Source organism: Bemisia tabaci, chromosome 7, assembly GCF_918797505.1.
Source record: "Bemisia tabaci chromosome 7, PGI_BMITA_v3".
NCBI lineage: Eukaryota > Metazoa > Arthropoda > Insecta > Hemiptera > Aleyrodidae > Bemisia > Bemisia tabaci.
The window spans coordinates 24,461,040-24,484,856 of record NC_092799.1 but is presented as its reverse complement, the minus strand read 5'-3'; the positions used below and the strand labels follow the sequence as shown (position 1 = coordinate 24,484,856).

Here is a 23,817-nt window from a genome sequence, read left to right as displayed (position 1 = left end):
GATATGCCTTATTTGCACCCAGCATTTTCAAATTTAGCGCGGCCGAAAAAAAAATCGGAAATTTCTCGAAAATCGATCTTTTCAGGGAAAATTTGTTCATGATGAAGAAAAAGTAAGGTCACTCTCAAAGCCAGCAACCTAGTTTAACTTACGAACACGTTTAATGCTCGAGGAACAGCAGAGGTAAACGCTATATTTTTCAGTTTCTTACTTTTCGTCTTCCATTCCTTCCCCTTCTTCTTCTGCTACTGGCTCTTCCTCCTCTGATGGCTAATTTGTCCATATCTGACATAAATTACGAGTCACCTAATGCGCGATCGAGTCTGTCAGACTAATTGTAAGGTTAGAGGAGTAGAGTTCGTCAACCCTAATTTTATTTTTTCTCTTTTTTCTGTACCAACAAAGCGCACTGGTTCTGTCCTCAAATGAAGCGGTTGGCTGACTCCTCCGCTAAGCTCGCGTCACCACTGACGAGGAGATGACACTGCGCTCCACCTCCAAATTTGGTCAACAGTCAGCGATTATCATAAGCCAGTATTTTGGTTTTTCCTCCTTCGAGGTTCAATGCATCCTCCGATACAAATTTCGGAGCCTCCACAATTTTCTCGCACGTAAAATGATATCGTCAGTGACGAGGCACGAAATTTTTCACTTATATTAGGGAGGAGGAGGGGGGGCTGGCCATGGTCAAAATTTTTTTATTGTGTCGAGAGTTTAAATATTCCTACCAATCGCGAATGACCTTATTTAGAAAAATGTGCGGATCATAGGGATCCGTTCCCTCAATAATAACGTTCGTCGGTTCAATCATACTGCCGTGCTAAGGAAAAACGCCGTATGAACCTTCAGGCGTTGCCAAATTTCCTATGATAAAACAAGGATTTCCTGGTAAACTTATGAATATTTTTCTTCCATTTTTTTTAGATAATTTTGTTCGCAATTTCAGCCAAAGTCCCTGAAAATTTCAAGGAAAAATATCCATAACTTTTCTAAAAAATAACCTTTTTATCGAAAGAAATTTGGCAACTCCCGAATGTTCATACGGCGTTCTTCCTTAGCACGGCAGCATAGGTCATGGAGCGATGCAAGTGTGAATTTTTCGATTAGATAAAGATTCGCGCTTTCCAGGAGGTTTGTATTGTTTTTTGCCTATGCTGCGAAATTGAAGGCTAACGTCAAGTGGACGAAATCTACAATGGGTGTGTTTACATGCTTTCCATTAATTCTGACAAAAAGTCTATGGTGGAAGATAACTGTAGGTTTTTGGATAGATAACTGTTCGCGCTCCGCAGTATGTTTTGTTGCCTATAAGGTGAAATTGAAGGCGAGCTTCAGTTAGGCGATACCTCCGAAGTGGTTGGCAAAACTGCCGATATAGCGAAGAGAACCGTAAGTGCGAAAATGAAGTTTTGAGAAAGTACATACTGCGTGTATACTGCAGGGGGGGGAGGGGGGCCCCCTCTAGCTGCTACTCCGCCAAGCCCTAGACGAGCATTTAGATTTTCCCGTATTAGAGGGAACCTGGGTTATAATGATTCGAAAATTTGACGGAAAATACGGCTTCATCGGCACGGAGAATATTATACATGTCGATAGTCAAAAAATCACATAGATTGATGCCCGGTAATAGTGGCGAGGAGTAATCCATATTAGAATTGTGAAAAGATGTCAGAAAGGTCTTACTAATGGTTACTAATGAATGATACCACAAAGAGGAAAAAAAAAATTATCAATAACCGAAAACCAAAAAATTGAAAAAGTGAAAATCATATTTCCCTGGTAAAAATTGGCGATAGGAGCTGCGTTTCAAAATACCATAGGAGTTCTTATAGCCGACTAAAGAAGGCTATTGAAAATCATATAGCTGACTGTAGAAAGCGGGAGCAAATCATGTGGCCGGGCTATACGAAGCTATAAAAAAGTATACAGTCGGGCTATAGTTCCTATCGCCGGGCTCTACACTTTATCGCCATTGGCTATAAAAGGCTAAAAGAAATTGTGTAGAAATTCGTGTGCTTTGGAAACCATTACTCAAGTTTGATACGGAACTAACTTAATATTTACAAAACACACATTATATTTTCCTTTAAAACATTTTTTTTTTTCATCAATTAAAATGAGAATAGTCCATACAGAGTGTGCAAACATTTCAAAATCATGAGTTGAAAAACGCTGACTCTGCGAGATTAAATATTAGAGCCTAACACAAAGCGGAGCGGCGACGCACTGGCGCCTACAAACCTAAGAGGGATACTTCACGCATTGCGCAATGCGGGAAGTATCCCTGTTAGGTTTGTAGGCGCCAATGCGCGTTTCGCGCTCTGCCCGCCCGCCGCGCCGCAGCGTGCCACGGCATCTGAAGCAACTATTTCACACCAGAGGTATTGCACAGTATCATAAGAAATTGAAGGCGCTCCAACATATTAAGAATGACAGGCATCCTTCAAAAGTACGGAGCTTTCCTCGCAAAATAAATCAAGATACTACGGCTCAAAAAGAGAGCGGCAGTCCAAAAATAACTAAGTCCTAGTACCCGTAATTAGTAACGTTTAGCATAAACTTTATCGTCTGGCTGTTGCTTAATCGCCATCGGCTATATAAGACTATAAGAAAATGTACAGCCGGCTACAGAAGCCATTGGAAATCTTACAGCCGGCTTTAGGTCTATAGTATTTTGGAACACACATTCTACTGCCAATTTTTACCAGGGTTATCGATGACCAAAGTGCGAAACCACGTATCTCCATTTGCGACGTTGCAGATTTCCTGCCATACTTTATTTTTCCTTCGGAAAACTAATTGATGTAATTTCTAGAAAGCCTCCTTGATTTTCCTTCTATGTAAGCAGAATGTTCTGCGATATTCAAATATTGAATTTGGCTTGTTTCTCTTCGAAAGAAAAAATTGAAGCGGATATTTTGAAACACCGAGATGGAGACACGCGGTTTCGTACTTAAGCCATATATATGGGCAAAAGTTCGCAATGTCACAATTTAAGATGCAAATTTCTTGACATGAGTCATTGACTTCTCTCCAATCTATTTTTACCTCAGAGGTGACTTTTTACCAGTTTCCTCGTGAAAAAGAGGCTTTTTATGAACTTCACCGTTTGACTTCATGACACTCATTACGTTGCACCCTTATCCTCTCTCCCCTCCTCACTCACGGTTTATCAATGCAATACGGACGCGACCTATTCTTGCTTGCTAAGCGAATAAACGTAACGGTATCTCATGATTATGCACTTATTTCATTCTTACATTGTATCAACGTCAACAGGTGTATGCGCGTGCCGGCCGTCGCGACTGCAATGATCACATGACCCGATAAAAACCGATATGAAACTGCCCCCCCCCCCCCCCCATTCGACGCTTCTAAAATATTGTGTAATTGATTTGCTGTAGAGTAAATTTTCAATATTTTAGTAGGTGAGGAGGAATGCATACCCCAAAGAAACTACGAAAGCGAGTATTTTGGTTTGTGACAGGGCGAAGATCTCCCGTCTCAAATTAGGTATTCTTTAAATTGAAAATTAGGCGACGTCATTTTCTTGAAGACTTTCCTGATTTTTCTTCTCTTTGTGAGTCTGCTTTAAAACCAGTGGTCCTAGTTGTAGACGGATAAAGTAAGAATCTCTTACTCTGCTTCTATTTTATTTTTTCTAAGGAAAACAAGCCAACTTTACAACCCGCGAAATCTACACAGAGTTTCCCAATAGCAGAGAAGAAAAATCAGGGAATTTTTAGAAAATAAAGTAATGATTAAATATAAATATGACGGGATGTCTGCAACGTTGCAAACGGAGATGCATGGTTTTGCGTTTTGGCCATCGACATATGTTTAAAAAAGAAGATATTCCTGGTACCAGTGAGATCTTCACTAAAAAAAAATCTCGGTGTATTTACTAAGAAAAGGGTAAAATTACCAAGAATTCAGGGTTCTATTTGATCCCAATTTTTTCTTAGTAAAATTACCATTTATGGAATTGATAATTTTACTGAACCTTGGTAAAAACGCCAATATTTTTTATCGACTGTGGTAGAATTACCGAGATAAAATGGCAAAGTTACCGGGAATTGATTACCAATAAAAGTGGTAGTCTTACCTGAAAAAAAAACAGTAAAAATACCGGTTTTTAGGTAAGTTTACCAGTCTGTCTTGGTAAAATTACCAATAATTGGTAAAAAAAGTAAGATGGTAAAGGTACCAACAGACCTTGGTAAAAACGCCGAGAATTTTTTTCAGTGTTAACATCTATCAGACTGATTCTCTCAAAATTTTTTCTCGAGTGTATTGCGATGCGTTTGAGGATTCGCCAAAGATCAGATTCGAGTCTTTGAACTTCCTCGATTTTTTTTAAAAAAAAATAAGAAAGATTTCGTTTACATATGATAAGCTGCAGTCCGATTTTCTCTTTGTTGCTTTGCGCGGTCATTTTCTACCAGCCCCCGTCTCCGATCCCGACAAAGTCGTAAACATTTTTCGGGTCACCTTCCGATATTTTTGAGGCCCATGTGATATCCACGGGCGGCTTCAACAAGTGCATGGGCGTAGCTAGGGGGGGCCAGTGGGGCCGCCCCGACAGAAATCTCGTGAGCCCCACTAGGTAAAATGGAGGAATCCAGTGTTGCCAATCGCTGCATCCGCCTCTGCGGTCACCTTCCGAGAGGTGGTCCATGGCCCCACGTAGATAATTCCTAGGTACGGCCCTGAATAAGTGGTTCACGTTTTCGACCGATCCTATTTTCAAGGAAGGGATTCCTCTGGTTTGACTTTACAAAATTTAAGTTTATGTGTTTCTGAGGATGGTTTGAAAACACAAATACATAGATAAAGATAAACTTGAGAAGAAATAAGTCTTGATTTTTGTCAACGCCTTACCTAGGATTCTATACGAAAGCTTTAGGTCGGCTCCCTTTAAATACTTCATCATTGATTTCATTTTTTAAGATCTTGGTCCACTGCTGCTGTGCTAACGAAGAATGCTGTATGAGCATTCAAGAGCTGCCTAATTTCTTTCGATAAAATGTTCATTTTCGAGGGAAGTTATGAATATTTTTATTTGAAATTTTCAGAAGCTTTACGTGAAATTACAAACATTATACAAAATTACATTATACAAAAATTAGCCGAAAAATTGAAAAAAAATTTTCTTAAGTTTACTTAGAAATTTGCGTTTTATCGGAGGAAATTTGGCAACGCCTAAGGGTTTGCACGGCGTTTTCCCTTAGCACAGCAGACTCCGATTCGATCATCCTGAATCAATCAGTAAAGTAAGACACATTTTCTACAAGATATTTTGGTCCCGCCGCACCGAGCTCTGAATTAACCGTAAGTTGATTTACATTTCTGACAGGACTTTTTTGCGACGATTCAGCGAAAAATACAAATAAATACAAATATGTTGAGATGCGCGATTTTTCCTAATGTGACAATGGAACGATTTTCCGGCATTCGTTAATCTCAGGTCAGAGAAGGTAAGGGCCGTAGCCCGTAAGTCAGGACGGCAACGTTGTTTTATATTTAAAAAATCAAACCATTTTTCGGCAAATTGACAACAACGCGATAAAAACTAGGGATAGTTTACTTCATCGGCGCAATAGGCAACGCTGGAATTAAGTTACGGTGCAAGGTAAACAAGCAAAGCGCTTTTAGTTAGTACAGACTACAGAGTGCGACGAACTTTCAATTTAACTCCTGGATGCAACTATTCGAGCTCCATGGATGTCCGTGTTGCATATGCACGATAGTGAAGGCGTTTTGACCGCGGGCCATCATCGTGTCACGTGCGGCGCAACGCAAATGGCGGGATTTCCCGCGAGGATCCAAGGTGATCGTAACACACACATCAAAAAAAGATCGTATAATGGTTTGCAATTCTCTGGATGTATTCTGTAGAGGCTGAAGACAGGTCAATAGAATTCCAAAATGTGATTACTACTAGATTTTCTTCGCCCTGACGCGACGAGAGACCAGACCTGCTCCCTGCATTTTTACAAATTGTAATAGGCCGCCGATGAACAAAAGGGAAAAAATTAAATTGCTGATTAAAAAATTTTGTGGTTAAAAAAAGCGTCCGACATGTTTCAATGTAGATTTTACAATACAAAAAAGATGCTTTTTTTTCAGCCCCGTGATTAAATTAGTTTTCTACTATTGTAAAATGTACATTTGAAACATGACGGACATATGTTTTAACAATTTAATTGTTAAATCAGCGATCCATTTTTTCCCGTGCAACACTTAAACTTGAAATTTTCACAGAAGATTATTTTTGAAGAGAAGAAAAATCAAGAAAACTTGACGGTACGACGTTGAGTAATTTTTCATTTAAGTACATAGATACATTATGAAGAAAGGTTGCAGCGTTGCGCAAACCAAAATTGGACTGCATTTTGTAATTCGGACTTATAAATTCTGGCTCACCTGAATAAACACTTAGGTATGTGCATAGGGAAACTAATGGCACATACGTTGTTTTTAAACCGGGCCGAAACATATAGTTCCTAATTGCAAAATGTAGTCCATTTCGCGTTTCAGCAGTTTCACGGCATCGCAATGCAATTAGTTGCAGTAAAATATATTTTTTGATTTCGCTGGGTTACCTCGCAGTAGATCAATAAAAAAAAGAAAAAAAAAGAGACAAAGAGATGGGGAGAGGGGAGGAAGGGAGAGAAAGAGGAAAACGGAAGTGGAGAAAACTCATGGAATTCTTTAACGGTAAATCAAGACACCTAGTCGCAGGTCATCAACCACGTGCACCTACACGTCGGTGGATCCTCAAAAACACACTCATCTCGATTTTCACTGTTCCAAAATTTCCATTGACGCATTACTTTTAGTATTTATTTTTGTTCTTTACCTTTTTTTTAAAAAAAAAAAAAGAAAAGAAAAGAAAAAAGAGCCAACTCGCTGAGAGTTACCGAATAGAGCAGGTAAATTACGAATCACTCCAGAAATAACAATACATAGTTTTTTTTTTATTAACATTATTTGCGACGGAAACCTTCAACGTCGCAAATAAAGGTAATGTATCTCTTCAGTTTCATCGTCTGAGAATTAACTTTTGCATTTTAAGCGTCGGTAGTAACTATAGTAGTCACATACATTATAAACAGAGAAAGAAGCGATGGAATCCTTGATGCAGCTGATGCAAGTTCAAGAGCTCTGCTGTAGTGCATACTGCGTTCAAAGGTCAATGCTCAGCACAAAGGTCGCTCCCTTTCTTGGTCTCGTCGCAGTTCACCTCACTGACACTCGCCGATTCCTGCATTGTTGTGTAGAACGCTGCTAGTGTGTGAGCTCAGTTAAAAATCATACAGCTGATATTCATTTTAACATATAGATTGAAAAAATAAATCACTTACCGCAAAGTAATTACTTATTAATTTAATACGACTCGAAAAGACACCCCCCTCCCTCCTGCAAAGGCCGTGATTGCATTTGGTGACGTCGCGCTGGAACGAGACATGAAGCCCCCCTTTATCCGCCATTTTGAAAACATGAGAGCATCGTCCCTGCCTTCGCCTTGCACACGGAACCAGTTCATAACCGTTGTTTAGTTCATTTTCACTCGTCCTAGTTGTATATATCCGAGTGCATCAATTATATTTTCTTTTCTAATAATTCGGGAAAAACTTACAATTTTAGTTGTACATTACTGTGCGGAGTGATAGTGGAACTCTTGGTCAGTGAAGTGACTCGGTTGTCCCGATTTCACACCTTCGGATTTCGTCGCCATCCACATCCTACTTTTTTCATATGTGTGTTAAATTTGTGAATAAAGTTACCCCTCAATTGACTTAGAGCGAACTAATGTGTGTGTTTTCTTAATCGTACATTTTGGATTACTTTTCTTCCTGCTGGTAAGTACACCACCGTCAATTTTCATCTTGATTTACGCTTATCTGTTTTGGTAGGATTTCTAGGTTAAGTATGAACAGCTAGACAAGAATATTTTTCTGCGAGGCATCAAACCTATTTAGAATGCCAATTTTGGCTATTATATCTTTAACAATGGGCCAAAAGATACTTAGTATGTTCGCGTAGTATTTGCCATAGTCCTCTTAATTTTCTATCACCTTTATACCACTCACCATATTCCCAGTCAACTCCACCCGTTCTCCTTATTTGTATTCGACATACCTCCCAGGTAGGGGTGAGTTAGCCAGAAGTAATAACCACCCTAACAGGAGCATCCATTACTATTTTAAAGTATGGGGACGTATAAGCGCTTGAATTGTAATGAACTTTCACCATGAGATAAATTGTATTGACTTGGGAAAAGTAGCCTCAAGCTGCACTGATTGATAGAGACGATTACTTAAGACCTCTGATTTGCCCTTCTCTCCATTTTTGGCCGGGACCTAATTCATTCTATTCAATAATCACTTCTGATAATGCGAAACGGAAGCATGGTAATCTTGCTGCGGTAGATCTTCACAATTTGCAAGAGTCTACCAGCATACGTGCTGGCAGCCATCATGTTGTTGCTAGATTGTCAATCTTCCTTATACATTTTATTCTGTTTAGTTGCCATTAAGTCAACACTAAAATATAGGGGGTTTTATCCATTTCGTATTACTTGAGATGATCCTTTATCATTTTCTCAAGTGTTAAAATTTTACCTATGATCACTATGCTAGAGCTTGCGTATTGTATGTTGTGACAAACGTCGAAGTATTGTTCATGTCATCACTCATCATTGGTACTATCTGACTTTATGTGTTCACCTGTTGAGTGATACTAACTCAGAGCTAATCAGAGATTGACTTTTGTCTCAACATACGATAGATACATGAGCTCCACACGCACTTAAATGTAAATGCACTGTAAATTTCAAGGAAAGGACTGCAACTATGATCTTAGACCCTCTAAGTAGATTTTTCATTCATGGTTACACGGTGAAAGTTATTAGGCATCTATGAAAAATGTTTTTGAAAAGAATTAGCCTCAACTACAAAAGATATTATTTTTCTGTAGCCAAGTACTTATTTTTCATTTTTCATAAATGACATGGAGTAAAGTATCCCTGAAGTCTGAGGAGTTTTTCGGATTATTGTGTGTCTTAATTAAGGAAGGCCTTCTTTCTGTCGCTAAGTTGGTATTATTTTGCATGACTCCTACCAAATAAAATTTTCCGCGAGAGAAGAAAATTTATTCAAAATATAGCCATTGCCCAAATTAAATTTTAAGCAAAGATTATTCAGCATTAATGCATTTAAAGTTATGAGGTAGGATTGCAGCAAAATAGTTTGCCTCTTTTTAGTGAGGTTCAGATATTCAGCAAGGAATTATTACCTAGTTTATACCAATAATGAAAACATTACCTCAGTATCTCTTTAAGCAAGGAAACATGTACAGTTTGGTGTCTAGTTCTCAATTTTTATATTGGAGATAATTGAAACCGCAAGTAATAGAGATGTTTTTGTTCATCAGTGAGTTGTGTCCGTGAGGAATTTGTCTTTCGAGCTTTTGTTCACTTTTTATGACAATTAAGATTTACTCTCAAGTCAGTTACTTTTGAAAAAACAATCGTTGATCCTCAGAAGTCTATCAGCAGATGACAGCTCACTTCTCTGATGATGATCAGAAGGCTTATTTTTATTATTATTTTTCCTTCTTTTTTAAATTTTTTTCTTATTCTTTCACTTAGGTACTTAAGTATTCTTCATTTTTATTTTAATTTTTTTTCACCAAGTGGTAAATGAGTAGAGGAGAGCTCTCTGATTTTTTTAAAATTTTGGTGCAACACATTCTCTTGACTTCTTTGTGGCAGGAGGAGATTTGAACAAAGTTTCAACTTCTGTCAAAAAAAGTGCTGTATTGATGTCCTATGGAGGTTACTGACCTCTCATGTTCATCCATCTGAGCATTATCTGTTTCATTATACTTCATAGTTCATTGTCCACATTTTGTTGTGCAAGTCCTAGTTCAAAACTGTATTCTATGATTTTAGCACAGTTTCTGAGCGAAGTAATTAAATCTTATTTCATACCAAGTTTTAGTGTTTTATCCAAAGAAAAGAAAAAACAAATTTCTCTCTCTCTCTTTCTCTCCCCCTCTCTCTCTCAGGATTTTTTTATTCACTGTCATAGTAGGTAAAAGCAACTGGTCTAGTAAAAAGGAGTACTTGAGTTATTGGATGTGCTTTTACTATTATATTTAAGGTTAAATGATGAGATCATCTCCTGTTGAAAAATGCAAAATCTTGATTTTTGTCCTTACCATCAATCTAGACGTATTCATTATTAAAGCAACGATCAAGGACCGTTTTTAAATTAGAAGATATTTTGGCTACGATATGGTCTGTTACTCTTACTCCAAATACAAAATCAAAACTCTTTAAAGCATGTTGATTTTAGGTTCTAGTCTTACCTCTTTTTCTGGACTAGGTATTTTAATCAATATTTAAGTAGTGTAACACATCACGAAGTCCTGTAGTATTTTGTCTTTCAGTCCTTGTGTAATTTTTAAGTAATCATCCCTTTTCCAGTAGATCCAGTCTCAGCTAAGTTTACTTTTTTCATCTGCTCTGAACACCGTAATTTTCATAAGCAGCTGAATAAAGCAATCCCATCTAAAACAGAGTCTACTGATCAACTTTTCTTATTTTTCTCTCAGAAAATTAAGAGGGCTGCACAGAAGATCTATTATTATTATTTTTTTTCCCCCGTTTTTTAGATGACCCTCAGGGGCACATACTGCACTTAATCCCCTGATTCCTTCATACCCAGCTTCATGTGAAAGAGGGGTCTGGAAAATGCTGGAGCTGGGGAGCGTTCTCTACTGCTTTTTTGTAAAAGCAGTCGAGGACAAGAATTTTTTAGTAAAAAAAGCAAAAGTCATATACTTAGCGCATTTAATTTCAGAGGAAAAAATTCAAAATTCTTTCGCATATCAGTTTTTGTGAAGAAAACTGTTAAACGCTTCGGTCTTTGTTAAAAAAAAAGTGTCCGGTGTATACTTAATGTGGACTAAATCCTCCAGTGCACTGGCTTTTTTCACGAAGAAACTGTTAAGCATGTTCTTTGACTCAGCCCATTCATATAATGGGCATTTCACGTCAAAGCTTAAAACTCTCTGGACCCCTGATGTGACCCTTGTGTCAAACCATCAAAATTGGGTCACCTGGCCAGGAATGGAACTCTGGACCTCCTAATCATATGGCCAGCCCTATAACCTCTACCACCAGGGGTCAGCCTTCCGTGGGGTAATTAAGACACAATCTTTCTCTTTCTCTCTTATCACTTGAATCTGATCAGCATGCTATCAAACAGATGATACTTATAGATACTTCAGAACTTATCACCTTCATGGCAGTAATCAATGGCAGTGTCAGCAGTGTAAACAAAATCGACTGAGTTGAGTTGAACTTTCTTATTATTTTTTGAAAATCATTTTTCCTCCTGTAATATAGCTGTTTTTGTTTGGCTATGGAAAATTAATTCTTTCTTGTCCAGTTCAAATCATTGTTGATTAACTAGTGAAGTCATGAAAAATTATTCTTGAGGATACCTATTTTATTTCCTATTTATGTTTCAGATTCCAAATTCAATTGAGATGGAGATTGATTTGGACAATGGGATGAACCCATTATACGCTCAAAGGTTGAGGAAGCAGCAATGTTTCGCCCTAGCAATGAAATCTGCCGAAGCTAAAATCCTCGGCAAAACTAATGAAAACCAAATGATCATTGATGACAATGATGAAGAAAAGAAAAAGTCAGTTTTTGCTGACGGTATGAAGACTGAAGAAAAAATGGAAGAATGTCCCATGGTGGGCCCCATTGTGGATGACGAAGAGGCAATGGAAGAAAATTGTGTGAACAATGGACAGAGAACGCCTCAAAATTATGATTCTCAAGATGAATTTGAGGAATCTTCGCCTTTCAAAAATCTGCAAGCTATTTTTGTAAGTGTGAACATTTCAGTATTTCTTTTTTTCTCTATCTTTCATAAAAACAACATAGACAAACGATTTTGCCACCTAAGTCCAGGAAGTAAAATATTGTTTCTTATATTTATATAGCCGATCACATGAAAATTTATTTTCACAGCTTTATTGAATGGAAAGAAACATTTTACTTTTTCTACGGACACCATTTTTGGTGCTGTGTATCAAAAGTTGTAAGACAGGAGACAACAGCAGTAGAACAAGGTTTAATGTACCACTAATTAATGGTAACTTTCCAACAAGTGCGTGCATACTTAAGGAGAAAATATTTTTTTATCCTGTTTTTGAAATTTTCAACTGTCCACCAAACATTGTCCTATTTTTTGTGAGTGTGTCGGGATAGGATCAGATATTTAAGAACATTAAATCAAAGAACTCAGTCCCACTATCACTGCTGGATGCTCAGAAACAACGTACGGATGAAGAAATTAGCAAGAAAAGTTTCAGTTTTCTAAGGTTGGGGATTCTCATTTTATTATCTAATAATGAAAATGTTGAACGGCAATGTGTGAAACAGGTATGATGAAGCTGTCCAAAGGGAAAGAGAGATCATTTACAGTGGACTCAAATTATTTTGGATACATTTCTTCTCTTAGTCTTGATCAAAGAGAGCAAATTTCTGGTCTTTTTTTGTTAACAAAAGCACATTTTTCTCTTTTATTTTCAGAGGTCACCATCTACACCTGTCAAAGGAACGAATACACCCGTGTATGCTGATCGTTTCATTCCGTCAAGACTTAATAATAATTGGCAAACTCGCTTTGCAATGATACCAGTAAGTTTTCAATTTTTTTGCCCACCTTAAGTTAATTTATCTGTGCTTTTTTGTATCATCAGTTCCCTAACACTAACTAAAACATTCTCTTTGGATCAAGAGATGATATGCTAATTGTGACTATGTAAAGGATACAGTGCAAAGAAAAAAATAAAAATTGAGTATAATGAGCGTAGAGGAGAGCTCCTCAAACATCGTTAGATATTAAAGGCCCACCAATAAATCACAAAAGGCCCGCCGTCATGAAAATCTTCAGTTTGAGGTCTGTAGCTCAAAAAGTAGTCTTGAAAGAAAGCTATTAAAATTTTCAATCTGCCATGTTCAGATCACAGTTGTTAGATTACAGCGTAATTTTACACCCTCTGTAGGGTGAAAAATTAAATAAATTGTTCGAAACGCATTCCAAGGGGTACAAGAAATTGGTTTCTGTTGCAAATCCAAATGCTGATTTTGATCAAAAACTGCTCTCCAGCAAAATTTCCCTTTTCTGCATTTAAGTTTTTTTCCCCATGGCTAATTAGAATTGAATTGTACCAAGCGAATTTTCCAGAACAATTTCCAAATATGCATTGTATTTTATTTAGACTTCAGTTAATCACATTTCAATCAATTTTCAGAAGAAAAAGAGTAATAGTGCCTCAGGAAAGAAAGCTAGAGACTCAACCAACTCAGAATTGAACCGGGAGGATTTGGCTTACTCTTGTCTCCTTCGCAATGAGCTTCTAGGTGCAGAAATTGATAGAGTTCGTGGTCAAAGTGATGAAAATAAATTGGTTTCATCGCCAAAACAAAAGAATCTTTTCCAGGTAGATATACTCTTTATTTATTCCTTGAATTTCGTTCTGAACATATCCGTGAACATGATGCAATCATAATAAAAATCATACTATTTCAAATGATAAGAGAAGCTTCTCTCAAAGCCAAATCAGTGTATAAAGCCATTTTTTTGGGAGGGGGGGGGGAAGAGGTGCAAAAACGTGAAATACCATACAGAAGGGAACTATGGTTTGTAAATCTTGTGAGCTTAGATGTTGACTTCACGAATTTATCTCTTATCATTGAGTTGTAACAGAGAATTTTTGTAAGCAATGAGAGTATATTGGTCAGATGTGCAGGAGTTGCATGACAAATTCTATCAATTTACCCACCTTTTTAACCATTCAGGAAGAGTTTTCAGCATTTCTAGTCATGCAGAAGTGAATATTTCTCCAGATGGAAAGAGGGAAGGAACTTGATTGCTTTCAAAATTTTAGGAAAACAGCTTAAAAAGAAACTGTGGATTGCATGAAAGCTGCTATTACTAACTTATTATTCCTCTCCTTTGTCAATCAAAACCATATTTCGATTATGTTCATTGGTTTCATATTAATAATATTAGAACTTGCCTAGGTGTCCCTAATCTTACTCTATAATATAAAATCATATGAATAACGCACAACGCTAGAGGCACGAAAAGCTTTGGGGGGGGGGGGGGCTATAGCCCCCAGTATTGTATTATTACTTCACTTTATTTTCAGATTTACCGTAACCTTATCACTTCACACCCATTGTTTTTTTTTCCTTGGCTCGAAAGGATCAAGCCATTCCAAGAAATAGAACTAATTTTGCGTATCATCTTTTTTTCAGTATTCTCCTTCTGTGAAGCAGGAGCAGAGTATAGATGCCTGTGCGCCATTTTCGTTATCTCCAGTAGGACCCAAAAGCCAAAAACTCCTTCGATCTCCCAGGAAAGCAACCAGAAAAATATCACGGATACCATTTAAGGTAAGTCATAATATCGTGCACTTTCCTCTCTTCTTTTTCTTGCCGCTCATTTGGAATTCCACAGGTATCTAATTTTGTTCACCACAGTATCAATCAACAAAGTCTGAGAATATCCACTTTAATATTCATTGGCTGTCCAACTTACGCCTGACACCGTTAAGTGAAGGCTTGGCAAGCCAAAACTGATGTAAAGGTAAAAATCCAAGTCCTTATCCTGGCTCCCCAGGGAAAGGGGTGGTGTGACACAACATGGGAGACAACACCTGAGGTTCAGAAGGGTGTCATGAGATCCTCCCTTACTAGTTCATGCTTAACTAAGATTCCATAAATTATTTGGCTTTTTCTTTTTCATTATTCTTGTGAAGAAATGACTGTAAAATTTCTGTTTGCTTTCATTTTTCAGGTTCTTGATGCTCCTGATTTACAAGACGATTTTTATTTGAATTTGGTCGATTGGTCGTCGCAGAATGTTTTGAGTGTAGGTTTAGGTAGCTGCGTTTATCTGTGGTCCGCCTGTACAAGCCAAGTCACAAGACTGTGTGATTTATCTGCAGATGGAAATACTGTTACATCTGTTTCATGGAACGAAAGGGTTAGTTTCCTCATTTGTATTGAAAGTACCAAAATTATCCATCTAAAAATACAGAGCATTTTAACAGAAGGGAGCACTTTATCCAACTTATAACAAGATCAAGACCGAATTCTAATAATTTTTAATTTTTTTTTTACTTCATGTGTACAATTGGATTGTATTCCTAAAAGTCAGAAAGAATGTTGAGAGAGGAAGTGAATCAAGGAAATAAATGACAGACTACATAAATAGGTTTCCTGGTCTCTGTTCAATGAAGTAGCTCCAATACAAATGTCTCGGATTGAAGCTCCAAGTATTTTGCTCTCTCAAGCCTCAGGAATGAAGAATGTCTCATTTAAGTATAGATGGCCAAAGTTAGAAACTACATATCTCTAGTGGGTTGTTTCAAAATTTCTGCTCCTATTTTATTTTTTTCGAAGAAAATCAAGCCAACTTTATAACTTGAACTTCATGTTAAATATTCGGCCAACAGAGAAGAAAAATCAAGAAAGGCTTGGAAAAATTACATATGTAGACTAGTTTTCCAAAGAACAAATGAAGTATGACAGGAAACCGCAAACGGAGGTTTATAATTTCGCATTATTGGATCAGAGGTGCGGGAACCGAAGAGATATGAGTGTGTGCTGAAAATGACTTAGAGTGAAGGAAGCTTCATAGAATGTCTCCTGATTCTAGCGCAATGACTAATGATAAAAATTCTTTTGTTTTAACTTTCAGGGAAATCTTGTTGCGGTTGGAACGAATCATGGGTCTGTGCAAGTGTGGGACGTAGGTGTTTCGAAGCAAGTTAATAAATTAGTTGGTCATTCTTTACGAGTCGGTGCAATAGCTTGGAATGGAGACATTTTGTCTTCTGGGTCAAGAGACAGGTTTATTTTCCAAAGAGACATCAGAACACCAGCAATCGTTCAAGAACGAAGGCTTGTTGGTCACAAACAAGAAGTCTGCGGATTGAAGTGGTCCCCTGACAACCAATATCTAGCCTCTGGTGGCAACGACAATAGGCTGTATGTATGGAACATGCATTCGTTATCACCTCTTCAGACTTACACTGAACATCTAGCTGCTGTGAAAGGTTAGTAATTTTTTCTTTGGATTCACTCCTTTTTTTTTAGTTTTTTCTTTTTTTTTTTTAATCAATGCTAACTAAGTGGAATTCTTGAATGTGCATTATGAAATTTTTGAGTAAATGAAATTTTAAGTCAAAATCAGGTGTAAAATTGTATAATGCTCTGATTTCCCCTAAAGGAAAAATTGTTGTAGCAGTGCATTTTCAATGATTTTGAATCAATTTACCCCAGAAACAAAGCTCTAGTAAAAGCTTTTATCAGTTCCTTGGTGCCATCATTCGTACTATAATGTATCGTAAAGAAGCACAAACCCATCAAGCTATGCTTCTGGGCTCTTTCAAAGGATTTTTTCTGCATTGAATCTGTATGTATCAAAAGTTTTTAAAAGAAGAAAGATATGTTTCCCGTGAATTCATCGTATGTAGCATTTCTTTTCTTGACTTATTGACTTTTTGGAGACTGACTCTTATACGTACCAAGTAGATAAATGAATTTCTACAGTTTTACATGCGTTAGCAGAGGTTAATTCTCAGGATATGAATAAGTCAGTTACGCTGGTCATAGAATTGTGTTTTGAGGCTTGATTCTTGTTGATTAGTTAAAAATAATAAGATCCGTCCAAACCGCAACTTTCTACACTCAATATGAATCGAGATATCGCCCATTGAAAAGTCGGATTTTTAATGTCATCCACTGCGCAAGTAACACTCTTGGTTTCTTCCACCTCGTTTTCATCAGTCGCTGTGACGCTCATTAGCACTGGTTATTTAACATGAAACCCGGATAAAAGCAAAGTGGAAGAAACCAAGGGTATCACTACTGCTGTGGATGACTTCAAAAACCTGACTGTTCAAAGGGCGATATCTCGAGTAATACTGAACGTAGAAAGTCGCGGTTTGGACGGATCTTATTATTTTTAGCTTATCTACAAGAATCAAGTATCAAAACTTAATTCCATGACCAGCGCAACTGACTCATTCTTCTGCAAATATCAGTTCTGTTATGCAACTGAGAAATGTGAAAACGGTTCTCTCGTTGAAATTATGTCTCTTCAAAGTTCTAAAACAAAGAGAGAGCTTCATCTTGAAATTTTCAACAGAAGATTTTCCTACTTAAGTTAGACAAACAGGCTTATCAGTCATTAAGAACCTTGACAAGAGTTTTACATCACACAATCTTTTTTCTTTGTTATTCTTTTTCTGTCGGTTGAGTTTTAATGTAAATTCCATTTTACTCTCAGCAATCGCATGGTCTCCTCATCATCATGGTCTACTGGCCAGCGGTGGTGGCACGGCTGATAGGACTATTCGGTTTTGGAATACATTAACTGGACAACCCATGCAGTTCGTTGATACCGGTTCACAAGTGTGCAATTTAGCTTGGTCTAAACATTCATCTGAATTGGTAAGCACCTATCTTTTGGCTAATTTGAAAGAAATAGATGAGAAGCATTCTCTTGCCCAAAAAATATGATCAAGCCCTTAACAGCCCTCACAAAGCCCTGTGTATACAACCCCTTATCTGGAATGGGTGCGTTGCGTGTCAGAGACATAGGTGAATGAAAAGACTCTGTCATGGTAAAACTGCCAAAAAATATTAACGAGCACATAAAAAAAGTCGAAAAGTAACTTCTCAAGGCACAATATGCGCCAGCCGTTTGAAATATTTTTCCTGCATCTGTGGACACTTTTCTTCGTCCTCGGCAATCACGTATTCCAATGGGAAAATCGCAAGTTTCAAATAAAATATCTCTAGGTGCCAATATTGATGGCATATTTTGGATACAAGTTGGACTGCTGTTTCACTTTGTCTTAGGAACCTAATTCAAGTATCTGAAGGCTGAAGTTCCTTGTGTAATGGCTAGATCTCTGAAACTTACATTCGTCAAACCATCTAGTATAAACCAAGTTGTAAACAGTAGCTGAAATTTAAAGATTGTTATCTCAAAATTTCAGGTCAGCACGCATGGCTACTCCCAAAATCAAATTCTGGTGTGGAAATATCCATCACTAACCCAAGTTGCGAAACTAACGGGCCATTCGTATCGAGTTCTTTACCTGGCCATGTCTCCTGATGGCGAAGCTATCGTTACTGGCGCTGGTGATGAAACACTTAGATTCTGGAATGTCTTTTCAAAAGTCCAGTCAACAAGGGTAAGCTCTCAATTTTTTTTTGGACTTTCTTTATAAAGTATGATTCAATGTTCTGTGATCAAATGCACATTTTGTTTTTAATACCCCAACCATCAGATGATAACTATTGAGATGCAGTTTTGAAGTAAGCACCTCTCCTCTTTGTGACCTCTATGAAATTCCACATTATCCCCCCCCCCCCCCCCGTTTAAAGTTAAGTTCGTAGTACAGGTTTAGAAAAACAAGTTTTTCTTTTTATCTTTCTAGTGCAATGTGTATCTAATAACAAGTCATGTTTAATTAATGGGCCTGTTGCAAACTTTTGCTAGAGCAAAAATAAGAGTTGTTTCTTATAGATAATGTCTCCAAAATCGTGATGAGCGCATTTGCAAAGTCTGAAATGCACTCATAACTTCACAATCTGCGAAAAAAATTTAAGTGTTTTTGAGCTTCCCGCTTCAAAAAACAATACCACGGCATAGGTGAAAATTTTGCTAAAGGAGTCGTTCCATCGTCGGCAATATTCATCATGGCCGACGCTTCCGCAGTTTTGCGCGTAATTTGAGGGGAGATCAAGGCAGGTGAGGACAATATGAACGTAAACATGCCAATCGTTATTGGTCTTATCCTGGGCAGGTGTTATCTCGTCCCGTCACACTTGTTTTGGCGTATTGGCGTCGGCCATGATGAATATTGCCAAAGATGGAACGACTCCCATAGCAAAAAGTTTACCTGTGCTGTAGTATTGTTTTTGAAGCGGGAAGCTCAAAAAGCCGCAAATTTCTTACGCAGATTGTGAAGTTATAAGAGCATTTCAGACTTTGCCGATGTGCTCATTGTGATTTTTGAGACATAATCTATAAGAAACAACTCTTATTTTTGCTGTAGCAAAAGTTTGCAACAGGCTCATTTTCATCTTTTTATCACTCAGGCCCTTTCCAAAATGGCAATTTTATTTAAGTCAGGTATGACCGGGTCAGAAGATTCACCTCAAGTGTTTACAATTCCAACCCAGAGGTGCACAAAGAATTAAAATGCAATGATGAGTAGCTGGAAAATAGTGAACGTTAAATTCAAGAGTACCTCTTTTTTCTCCTTATTCTATTCTAATTTTGTCCCCTTTTTTTCTCTTTTTTTCAGGAAAACAAATCCGTCTTAAACCTGTTTTCAAGTATTCGTTAGTGTGCTTTTCGTGGGTCCTGATTGTGGTTGGTTTGTTTTTTTCTCCTTTCTTCTTTTTTTCTGTATTATTGTTTATACAGAGTTTATTTTTAAAAATTTCTCACCCTCTTTTCTTTTCTCTCTCCTCCCATTTAACTTTCAGGTTTTACTAACCAAGTTCTCATGCCCTCTGCTCGTTTCTAATTTCATACTTTTCAATTTTTACGAGCAATGTGATATCGGAGAAAAGAAAAGAGGGGAGGATAACGTTCAAAACAGAGCTTTATATATTTAGATGATTTATTTTATGTTTTCTTTTCTCTTGTACAGTGGTAAATAGACAAAATTGTTATTTTTGGTTTATCTTGTTTAAATTTTTGTGTTGGTTTCTTTGGTCCTTTTTTTGTCTTTTGCTGTGTCGTTATCTTTGATTACCTATGATTACAAAAGACTTTTTGTATTTTCCTTTTTTTAAAACTCGAAGTAATGATTCCTAATTTTACTTGGCCGCAAATGCCTGTAACCTTTCTCTCATTTTTGTTCCGTGAAATTTCAATCAGTGTTCAGGTCTATTTGATGTAAAATTATCGTTTCTCTTGAAATCACCTCGCATTTCTTGAATAACTGTCTTGAAAAAGCTTGAAAGTCTATAGTTAAATTTAGTTCTTATTCTTATAAAATCATTGTCACTTTTCCCGTTCTCTTTTTTGAGCACTAAGCCAAGGAAAAAAGTATTAGGCATCGAAGCAGCAAATGTTGATACTGATTTTTTATTTGAATCATTCAATAATCAAGCTGAAATTGTTTTTCAAGGTTCAAAACACTTACAGCACTTAGATCTCTTGAGAATACAAAGAAGTCATTTCTTTCATGAATCCAATTATGTTTTACTTGTGTATTTTTCTTTAGTGCCTGTACATGATCCTCTTAGATGAAAAGCAAGGAAAGTGTACTGCTGCCTCCTGATTTGTCTTATTCACTGTGTTTTCCTGCTGGAGGATTCTTGCTGTCAATTTTCTGAAAATTTTTGTTCCCTTATCATAATCAATGATTTAATGGCCCTCTGTGTTCTCAGTTACCTGTGCTTTTATATGAGCGTAGAAAATGGATCCTATTTCATAATCAATTCCACAGTTATTTCTATTAACCTCTCTCTCGTTTTTTTGTTGACATATTTATTTTATTTGCTACAAGTATCTAATATTTCTCTTAAATTTCCAGTTTATTTTCTCTTTTTTTCCTCTATATATGCAATAGTTTGAATCTACGGAGTATTAAAAATAAATGGCTTGCTTTAGAGAGCAAGACAAAGAACTGCCAATAATTAAGCTATTGACACTGAAAAGAATTTGAAATGAATTATAGTTTCGACTTTGATAGGATGAATGTACGTATCGTGAAAAGAATGCTCGTGATTTGTTCAAAAATACTCTAATCAAAGAATATTCACCTAACCTATTTTCTAATTTTTTTTAATATCGTTTCTTTATTTTCATGAAATGAAAAAAATTACGGTATTTTCTGAATGTGTTTAAGCAGCAAAGGGGTTGTTCAATTAGTACACTCACTGCAATGAGTTGCCCGTACGAACTGTATTGCAGGATCCCTAGAAACAAATAAAATAAAAGGGATGAATGAAGTGTGAGATATCAGAGAGCTGCTTTTGAGTATGGTGGCTACCACAATAATTTTAAGGAAGCTACACTGAATCGCTGATTCTTTTTCACAATACATTGTTGCGACTTAGCTTGTGAAAATCTCCGGTGGAGGTAAGGCTGTACTTCAATACAACCCTTGCAAGCAATTCCATAAAATAGAGGCCTGCTTTTTTCATGACACAAAATTTTACTCACCAAACAATTTAATTCTCAAATAGAAATAAGATTTTCAATAAAAATCAACTCGGTTCCTCTGTCGTACTCTTTTATGTTCAGCCAGCAGAAATTATATGATTCGTTATTTTGTCGAAAATATTGCAGGAATTAACTATTTCACAGTACATACATTTTAGAGTTCTTTCTCTGTTTTTTTTTGTCTTTTTTGTGTATTTTGGATTCCAGTGAATTTGTATACATTTTGTAATTACTGCAAGGGATTTTTCCCCCTTGACTAAATTTTCAAGTGGAGCTCTCTTCTGATCACATTGTGAGTAGACAGATGTTGGATATAATGTATGCTCATTATTACAATTTAAGTTCTTTTTCGCATCAGCCATCGTCCATGTTGTGGTATGATGAATAGACTGAAATTGGTAGTTTCTAAGTTCTATGGTAAATCTAACATGAGTTCACAAGTCAAAATTTTCCGGAAAGATATTGATTCTATGTGCTCTTGAACTTTTCATAATTAGTAAATTAAGTTTTTGACAAAAATTTGACATCTCAATTATTAATTTGAATCATGCTTAATGCTCTCTTTCAATTCTAAATGAAAAATCAGCTATGTCATGCATCGGATCTCATATCGAGTGTCTACAAATCTGTCATGTGTAAAAATATTTGAAACAACAAAAAAATCAGCAGATTTGACCATAAGGAATCGGTAAGTTTACCTTAGCACATCACTTTAAATCCTACTATTGCAGTCTCATTCTATAACAATTGCAATAAGAAGTACTAAATGTGTACTGATGCTCCTTCAGATCTATTTGTTGTGAATTCTAGTTTTACACAAGTGTAGGTATTTGCTCCATGATATATCGTGTCAATTTCCCTCATCTGTATTTTTCCTAGTGGTGTCTACGTTGCGTTTCCTGCACTCTCTCAAGCGGTTTTGCTGCATCATGTTTTTGTACACAAGATTTAAAAAGAAAAAAAAAACCAAATATGAAACAAAAAGAGAAACAATTCCAACACATGCACTGTATGTAAAGTCAATGATTGTAAATATTTGTTATATTACATGGCGTGTGTACAGTTAAATATGGTTTTTCATTTTCATCCCCTAAGTGCATATTCCTTCATTCTATAAAAATCATACATATGTATCAGTTCCGATGATAAATTTTAGTCTGCATGTAGGAATGTTCTGGACTCATACCTCAAATCTGGCCTTGCCTCCTTAATACTTAACGGTTTGAAAATTAACACTTTAATATTAAAGCAGTTTAACTGAAAAGAAACTGGCCTAATTAAGATTCATTCTGCTGTGCTAGAGAAGAACAATACACATATGAGTCTTTAGGCGTTGCCAAATCTCCTTTGATAAAAGATCAATTTTTAATGAATGTTAAAATTTATTTTTTCATTTTTTTTCATGTGTTGTGAATATTTTTCTAAGACTTTAGTGAAGAATTTCATTTGCTGCTTGATTTGAAGTATTTGAAAGTCTCAAAGAAAAATATTCACAGCTCTTTTTGAAACTAAATATTTTTGGGGGAAAACTTGGTAAATTTCGGATGTTCAGAAAGCGTTTTTCCTTAGGTTCAATATTTTATAGCCCACTTATTAATGCTTCAAGAGGGTTTTAATACCTTTTACATTCTCAGTAACAACTCTTAAAAGAGCACAGGAAAAGTATGCAATATTTTGTGTAGTAACACCAACTGATTGTTCTTTAAGAAATCAAAAAAAATTAATAAATATGCAATGTCTCTAACACAAATGTGTAGTAGAGATACTTTGGTGGGTCTTATTTGAAAAAAATTAAACATTATCATACATTTTAGAATGCTGCAAGTGATGTACGCTTTCTTGTTTTGGCCATCGTCACATCAGATAAATGCATTGAAGAATTTGTTCTCCAATTTTATTAGATGTAAAAACATGGAAGAACATTTTTCTTGTCTACCATTCTGGGAACCATCTACTGAGTACTTAAGACCTCTCCACTCTAAGATGAACCATTCCTCAGTCATTGTAGTAATTAAGCTGTAAGAAGCTTTCCTCATTCTGAGGGACTCCTATCCTTTGTAGAAAAATGGCCAAGTCCTTTTCCTTCTAAAAAAACTGCATCTGGAAGCACTTAAAGTTTTTCCGAAGATGATGTCTCATTTGGACCGCGTTACACAGAAAGGAACCAAGCCACATCAGCTATTGCCAAATTTAATTGGGCAATTTAATTTTTTACATGAAAACAGTTGTGCGGATTCTCGTGCAAAGTTCAGTGAAAATTTTCCATGGTAGGAAGCAAATTCCTTAAAATTTTCAAAGAAATCCAAACAAACGCTCTCTCGTAAAAAATGTAATCGCCCAGTTAAACTTGGCAATGGCTGATGTGGCTTGGTTCCTTTCTGTTAAACACGGTCCATTTGTTTAATGTGCCAAATCACCCTTTTATTTTTGGAAGAAGGTACCCAACTCATAGGCACAAACCTGTATTTTTGGTAATACTGCCCTATTATGGACTCCGTTGAGCAAAAGTAAGAAT

General features: G+C 36.6%; 1 protein-coding gene across 1 annotated transcript; it reads left to right on the top strand.

Annotated features, from left to right (window-relative positions):
- Positions 1 to 7,293: 7,293 nt before the first annotated feature.
- fzr (fizzy and cell division cycle 20 related) lies at positions 7,294 to 22,370 on the top strand. Its single transcript, XM_019044364.2, has 10 exons — positions 7,294 to 7,865; positions 11,545 to 11,913; positions 12,623 to 12,730; positions 13,348 to 13,536; positions 14,357 to 14,494; positions 14,898 to 15,086; positions 15,804 to 16,161; positions 17,397 to 17,560; positions 18,112 to 18,309; positions 19,429 to 22,370. The coding sequence occupies exons 2-10, from the start codon at positions 11,563 to 11,565 to the stop codon at positions 19,468 to 19,470; spliced, it is 1,737 nt and encodes a 578-aa protein (XP_018899909.1). The 5' UTR covers positions 7,294 to 7,865; positions 11,545 to 11,562; the 3' UTR covers positions 19,471 to 22,370.
- Positions 22,371 to 23,817: the final 1,447 nt, after the last annotated feature.